The sequence below is a fragment of the Enoplosus armatus genome, chromosome 1 (genome assembly GCF_043641665.1).
Source record: "Enoplosus armatus isolate fEnoArm2 chromosome 1, fEnoArm2.hap1, whole genome shotgun sequence".
Lineage (NCBI taxonomy): Eukaryota > Metazoa > Chordata > Actinopteri > Centrarchiformes > Enoplosidae > Enoplosus > Enoplosus armatus.
Genome location: NC_092180.1, coordinates 3,576,218 through 3,584,251, shown reverse-complemented (window position 1 = coordinate 3,584,251; position 8,034 = coordinate 3,576,218). Strand labels below are relative to the sequence as shown.

The 8,034-nt window shown below is 43.8% G+C and overlaps 1 protein-coding gene across 1 annotated transcript; it reads left to right on the top strand.

Moving 5' to 3' along the window:
- Positions 1–4,119: 4,119 nt before the first annotated feature.
- LOC139288718 (immunoglobulin superfamily containing leucine-rich repeat protein 2-like) lies at positions 4,120–6,285 on the top strand. The gene has a single exon (XM_070910116.1). It carries the CDS (start codon positions 4,120–4,122, stop codon positions 6,283–6,285), a length of 2,166 nt encoding a protein of 721 aa, XP_070766217.1.
- The last annotated feature ends 1,749 nt before the right edge of the window (positions 6,286–8,034 follow it).

The following is an 8,034-nucleotide window of genomic DNA, read 5'->3' as shown; positions in this document are numbered from 1 at the left end:
TGTTGTACAGGATGTTTTTTTTCTCTTAGTTTTGTACATGTGTTACTGGAAAATGTGTGTTATATCTTTTGATGTTTGATAAATATCAGTGCCTTGTAATCCCATGTGGGAAGGGTCAAATGTTTGGCATGACATGGAATTAAAACCTACTGTAACTAACTAACTAACCATGATGATAATGATAACATACAGTAGCTTTGAGAAGAAGCTGTCTGACTGACATGATCTAATGCAAGTGTGATTTAAAACTCTATTAAAGGAACCATTTGTTGCCTGGAAGACTCCAAGTAAAGACACTTAATAAAGACACATCTATGATTCATCTTCAGATATAAGATGTCTGGAAAGATGAAAGTAAATGTCATGACATGTCAAAAAGTTGATCCTCATGTTCACTTCCCTGCTGCGATGTGTCACCGTGTGATATTGAAATGTTCGCCGGTCATTTGCTGCCATCTAGAGGACACAGAGCTGCTGCACATGCTGCTAACAGGGACTAAAGTAATAACAGTAACAGCTGCTGTGCACATTCATTTAATTAGTGTCGCAATTATGTTGAAATGAACGTCTTGGACATCAACTGTATCTCCATACTTGAGGATATTATTCCACCGTAATGCACATTTTAAATGTGTTTGTTCTTTGTAGCCTCTATTTGAATCTACTGTTTTATTTACTTTCCTCGCTCGTCGTAATCTGTTACCCTGAAGTTGTTTTATGAACTGTTGCAAATTAAAATGCCCAAATATTAACAGTTAATAAAAAAAACGGGCTGTTGTGAACATCCCATTTTGTTTGATTGTTTGTCGGAGGCTCGGTCTTCTAATAAATGAACTCATTGAATTGAAATAATAAGATAACACTCCGAAGTGCTTCAAGCTTTTGCTGATAAGCTGTGACTCAGACTTTATAACAGAATATTAAACCAACTCTGCTGTGATTTCCTCTCTGGCTTAAAGGGACGCTGATGATTTCACCGTGCAGCTGTAGAGAAATCCACATCTGTGTCTTTAAGCGATGGAAGGAGGGATGGAGGAGCAGAAGAAACCTCAGTTCTCCATGTTGTAATGATGCAGAGAGATTTCAGGCAGGATGATGAAGATGAGATTAGATCTGAACTAAACAAATCAAGCTTTCTTCAGAGGATTCAGGCTGCCCTCTGCTCCCTGCACCTGGTGCTCCCATATCTAATCAACCACTGCATGTCACACACACACACACACACACACACACACACGCATCACTCCTCAAAATGTGTTTGTTTTCTGTTTGTTTCCTCCGTCTCGGCGCCTCGTGTTGCCCTGCAGAGCTCTCACACTTTGTTTCATCTTTTTTTTCTGCAGAAAATGAAGATTGTTGGTCAAACTGCTGCACAGGGAGAAGACAAACAGGCCTGCAGTAAATCCTGTCATTATTAAACTTTTCATGTTCTCCAGTTTTACCAGTTTTACTGTGTAACAGCTGGTTTGTGGTCATTTAATTGAAAATTAGTTTGACCACTAAAGCACAGTATCAGCTGAGCGACAGGATTAGAGTTCCTGAGACTCCCAGTGTCAAAATTTAGTTTTAAGATCTTCATTATTTCAGTTTTTGCACTTACGTACAACAAACTTATAGCGTTCCAGCAGAGAAGAGAAGAAAAGTTGGGGAGTAACAGGGAGTCAATGAAGATCCAACAGCTCATTGTTGCTTGTTGAGATTCAGAGCTGTTTTTATTTTTAAGGCCATCGTTTGTGGTTGTTTTTGTAATGGACTGTATTATATTGTTGTTGTTTATACACAAAGACCAAAGACTACGACTTCCGTTTTACAAACTGAGGGTATGAACGCGAGCATTTACCAGGAGAGGACGGTGCAAAGGTCCATTCTAGAGAGTAAACGTCAGGATATCTCGGCCTCTGCTGCTTCAGTTTAATCTGTCTCTTTGCGAGTCCCACAGCGATATAAACGTGCAATGCTGAACCGCTGTAAAACCCCTTTAATATGAAAATACTGATTAATGGAGCTTAAAAAGAAACATTTCACTCGGTCCACCTGGTTGTTTGAAGGCATCGCGATGCATATTAGAAGTACACTCTGATGAAGGCTTCATGCCGAAACACGTCAGCCTATTGACTAAACATAAACGTACCCAAAAGATCAACACATGAGGTTATTCTTTTGCGGTTTTCGTCCTCTGCAGCGCCTCCTTTTGTCTGTGTTTGGGTAAATTCAGACATTGTCGGTTATTTTTTGAGGCAGATCACCCAACTGAACTTGGAGACGTGCACCTGTTTCCTCTTAGGATAATAAATGATCAACTTTTGAACAACAGAGTTAAGAGTAACTTTTATCCTCAGGTTTCCTCTTACTTGCTTTTAATTCTTCTTTTGGTGGGGGAGTCGGGTGTGTTGTGCTAATAGCGGCTAATGTAGCAGCAGAGATGAGCAGTGGGGCTACAGACGTCAGATCAGATGTGTTTCATCTCAGTTTCCCTTTAAGTTTCATATTTTTACTGTCTGTAATCCATCTTAGTGTTCTTACTTATACAACTTTTTTATTTGTAAAATACTTTGATTTTTGAAAGAAATTTAATCATTATTACTATTACATTAGTAGTATTTGTATAAGCATTAGTGTTAATATTATTAGTAGCCTATTGTTATTATTAATATTGCGGTATAAAAGCGACAGTCTGCCCTCACATCAGTCGCCGTCTCCCGCACACAGTGACGGTCATGTTGAAGGTCGTTTCCCCTTTAAATTCTTTTGGAAACGTCGATGCTGTTCTGTCCTGAGCTGTGAGGAGGGGGGAGGATGAGGGGAGGATGGGGGGGGGGGGGGTAAGTCCGTGTGACATATATTCAGCCCCGCAGAGGACACGCGCGTTTTCACCATGTAGAAGCGGACTCGGCTTCATCTTCAAACTTCAACAAGAACAACATGTGCTCCGCATCCCGCGCTGCTTTGACTGCAAACACCGACTGACGTATTCGTATTTCTCCACAGAAACAAAAATACAAACGCAGGTAAGCTTCTCACCCAGCTCCAGGCTTCTCACGCAGAGGTGCGGGATCCTCTTTCCTCCCCGCATCAATGTTTCATGTGCGTCGACTCTGCCTTCGCACACATGAACTTTGATCTCGCGGAGTCAGATTACATGTAGAGTCACGATGTTTGTTTCATGGTGAGATGACAGAGGGAGTTCCAGCTGTTTGTTTACCGCAGGTCAGACGTGCGGCCGCCTCTCAGCACCGAGGACAGAGCACCGGAGGCTGCTGCGTAGTTTGAAACCAAACCACAGGGGGCTTCTGTTTCCTCTCGTCTGACAGACAGACATGTTAACTCACAGCATCCATCAGCTGTCTGCTGCCGGTCAGAGACAAAGACATCAAACTGCCAAAATACCATTTCATCAACAGAATGAATGATGATTAGGTGCGAGGATGAGATATGAGTCGAGTCAGCTTCAGAGGGCTTTACAGTCTGTACAGAATATAACACTTTATATCCTTAGATCCTTGATGCAGGTCTGGAAAAGCTTCCCAAATGACCCTTTAAATGAGAAATAAGGAAGAAACCTCATGAAGAGCTGCAGAGGAGGGATCCCTCCTCCGGGACCAAAATAGCAAAATTATAGTCAAGATGACTCGTATTACGTAGATTGATGCAAACGCATATTAAGAATATGGATCTGAGAAGCAACTTCCAGGCAAAAAGCTATTAGAGCTATAAGTATGGAGATGCTCCAGATGTTAAAAGTGGGTTCGTGCAATAACTTCAATAATAACCGCAATAATAACAAATCAGTTTATTAGAGGACGAGCCATGAAACTGCTTGTGCTCCCTTTCTTTTTATTCAGCTCCGACCCTGTAAATCTGCTGTTCGGTGCATGAAAACAAAATGACGGCGCTGCAGACTGCATTAACAGTCAGGACTCCACCAGCTGTCAGTGTGTTTGAGAAATAACTTGGAGATTCTGTAACTAATGTGTGATCATCATTCGTCTTTATTTTGCTTTGGTGCTTCATTTTTCTAAATGCCAGATCCCGTCCGGTGTTTTCCTTTTAAATTGCTGTTAAAAAGTTTAAAATGCTGATTGACAGACGGACTGTGACGCTGTTTTACAGGAGCAGAACATGGCGGCCGCAGACATCCTCTGCTTCTCTTTGTGGATCGCCACAGTCTTCACCGCCGGACTCGGGTGCCCTGAGCTCTGTACCTGCTCAGATAAACAAGCGCGCCATTTTGCTGAATGCTCCTACAAAGACTTAGCCGAAGTCCCGGATGGTTTGCCTCCTAACGTTACGACTGTGAGCCTCTCCGCTAACAAGATCACTTTGATACCGCTGGGGAGCTTCGACAACGTCACCCGGGTGACGTCGCTGTGGATGGCCCACAATCAGATCGTCTCCATCGAACAAGGGACCCTCGCGCCTTTGGTTCATCTGCGTAACTTTGACATCAGCCACAATAAAATTGAAGACTTTCCATGGGAGGATCTGCAGAACCTCACAGACCTGCAGCTGTTGAAGATGAACAACAACAAGATGGTCCACCTGCCGAGGGACGCCCTCTCCAACCTCAAAGACCTGAGGTCCCTCCGACTAAATGATAACAAATTCATAACCATAGCTGAGGGGACGTTTGAGGGTTTGGTGTCTTTGTCCCATTTGCAGATTTATAAAAATCCTTTTGCATGCACCTGCTCCCTCGACTGGCTCCGAGACTGGATCTCGACGACCACCATCTCAGTCCCAGGGCAGAATTTGATCATGTGTGCGTCTCCAGAGAAGCTAAAAGGGGAAGTGATCGGAAAATTGCCAGAGTCAAAGTGCACAAGCGCAAATGTCACAATACGAATGGAGCCAAATATTTATAACACAACTTTCTACGAGGGCAGCTCGTTGGTCTTGACTTGTGAATTCACAGGAAACCCAAAGCCGCTGGTCATGTGGAGCATTCGCAGCAAAAGCCTGAAGAAAGATCTGGCTTTGTCGTTCACTGAGGATGACTCAGCGGAATCAAAAGAGGAGTCCTTACTGTCCCATAATCCTGTCGAGGTCTTCAATAACGGGACTCTTATCGTTTCACACCTCAGGAAGGAAGACGGCGGCAACTACAGCTGCTCGGCCACAAATGAGTTTGGAACATCGGAGGAATCGGTGTCAGTGGAGGTGGTGGCTTCACCAAAACCAACACCCGTGAAACAAATGACAACAGCGACCACTTACACCAAAACACAGCCATCTATACACCAAACAACACACAAAACATCTGTTTTTGATTCTGTACGTCTCCCTGATTTTAAGAGGAAAGACATAATGAGCATCGTGCCCACTTTCCCGCCCACTGCGGAGATCAACTCTTCTGGGGAGGCAACGAGAAATCCATCACGTGCGGGCAAATGTGACTTGACGGCAAATACGAGATACATCTCTAGCCACGTCCTTAACGGGAGCCTGGATGATATCAAGCAGTACACATTTGACTTTGGTGTCATTGCATTAGGGGTGTCAGAAACAGAGGCGACAGTGCGACTCAATCCTCTTCTCATACCCAGATACAAGAGCGCCAACCGGGCCACCGCCACCGCCTCCACCGCCACCACATCGGAGAGCTTACACCCTGACAGCGAAGAGCGTCGAGACCTTTCAGACGTTCCTGAAAAAGTCCAGTCAAATGGCTTGTACCTGTGCGTCGCTGCCGACCGCAAACACTCAGCTGTGCAGTGGTCGAGGATCAAAGAGGGCGTCAACACGTATCTGTTCAGCGGTCTACGCCCTGGCACCAACTACTCCCTGTGTCTGACCTACAGAGGTGAGGACTGCGAGGTCCAGGTGCTGTTCACCACCAGGAGGAGGGTACCGAACCTGCTCATCATCATCTCGGTCAGCATCTGCCTCCTGACCGTGTCCACTGTGCCTCTCCTCGGAGCAACATGCTTCCACCTGGTGTACAAATACCGCAGCAAGACCTACAAGCTGATCCTGAAGGCCAAAGACCAGTACCACATGGAGAGGAACCTCACCGCCAACTTTAACGTCCACGCGTCTCACACCGAGTCCCAGAGGAAGATTAACGGCAGCCAGCTGGACGAGGAGGAGGGGGAGACGGAGACGGAGAGCGGAGACGGGGCGAAAGAGGCAGATACAGAGGAAAGTATCATGACTGAGTCCTTTAGTTTGTCCCAGTGTCGGGGGAACTTAGACAACTGTGAGGTAGGATCTGAGTATAGTGACAGGTTACCTTTGGGAGCTGAGGCAGTCAATATTATAAGTAACTACAAATATCCAAATCAGTAATCGCTGACTGTTTCTGACATGACATCGCATTTTGTTTTACATTTGGTTGAAAGGGTAGAACAGGATATTTGATATCAGTTTGTGCCAATGGTTTAGTTCACTTTAGACTTGTGAAGGCAGACCAGAAATATTGCTTACTTTCACAATGACCTGACGAGATTCAAAATATGCTTGCTTTAAACCACACCCCGAGCTGCAACATTCAGTGACCAGACCAGCTGCCAGGCTCTGTCGAACATCAGTGGATGTTTTCCAGACAAACATCTGGGTTCAGACTACGTTAACCTTGTTGCTGGAAATATCGCTGCTTCTTTTTCCTCCTTTCAGTTTCAGTGTTGTGCTTTCAATGTCTGTGCAGCTTCATATTCCATTCAAATATCATTGGTGATGTATCTCAGCCAGACGCCTTCTTCAGAGAATAGTTTGACCTACTGGGAAATTCGCTTTCTTGCAGAGCGTTAGAAGAGAGCGGCAGTCTGTTAGCTTAGCTTAGCACAAAACAGCATAAAGAAGATATTTTCAATTGATTTAAGTGAGTGCAATAGTTCATAAGAGACAGAAATGTTAAGAAATCCCATAAGAAATGCTGGATCTGGTCATGTTCTCTGGTCCATGGTTCAACTTTGTACCAAACGTCAGTAAAGTCTGTTTGGAGATATTCCACTTGACGGACAGAAGAACAGAAAAGGGGTCAAACGATAACGATGAGCTGTAAAGCAGCGTTCTGTTTGTACTTGGAGATATATGACGCCGTCCGTTAAGTCAACCCTGAAATTAACCATAAATGGGTCCCAAAGTTTTTTAAGAATTGAGCATAAGTCTCTGTATGAACATTATTTCATCAGTTAATAGTTTCCAACGGCACAAACGGCCAGAGGAAGAAGCCTCTGCCAGGAAATTATCAATTTTCCAAATAAATGATTATAAACTTAATTTAATTGTTCGTAATAAACAGCTAGTAGGTGAAAACATGACAGAGAACACACAACAAATTGACCTGATTTCTGCCAACTGGTGTCAGGATGAGGACGGCGGTTACTAACGAGAAAAAAAAACACGTAACAAAGCTTGTATCACATGTGACATGCGTGGAAAAGTGTGAACTAGATGTAGACAGTAGTAAACAGGTTAACTGTAACTAAAAGATACCAATATTCTGCTTTGAAGTACTTAAAGTAAATTTGTGCTGTTGTATCACGAGTGCAGTAGCTTTAAAATACAGAAACGCAATCCTGTGTTGTTTCAAAGAGGAAAAAACAGCAGCTCTGAGCTCTTTGTCCAGTTATACCGTGAACATTTCCCATAAAGATAACCGTTTTCATGTCGAATAAAAACTGGGTGTTTAAAATATATAAGCTCTCTGTTAGTTCAGTATCATCTGCCAAGTCTACTGCAGAGTTTAACAGTACAAGCTCTTCTGAGTGTCAATGTGACGTCACTGCCTTGTATCTGGGTCATGTGTCCGTCCTGTTGTGTTTCCCGGAGTACCGTGTTAGAAGACCTGCATGCTGCCTGTTGTCGTGAGTCGCAGTATGCTGTGTCTTGTGTAAATATTCCTGACTCATGGAATAACTTTGGGTCTCTGTTTGCTTCTGTAATAAAGGAAACAGTGTGTTTTTACCAAAGTGTTCTCCTGATCCTAATCCCACGTGCCTCAATAAAGTTTTGACAAAGTGATGCTGAATGATCGCTCATCTGTCCGTCTCTCGTCTTCTCTCTTTAGGACCAGCATTCAAAGTGGTTACTTAG

What these genes read in the sequence shown, in the direction of transcription:
- LOC139288718 (XM_070910116.1), top strand. Translation starts at nt 4,120, where the DNA reads ATGGCGGCCGCAGACATCCTCTGCTTCTCTTTGTGGATCGCCACAGTC.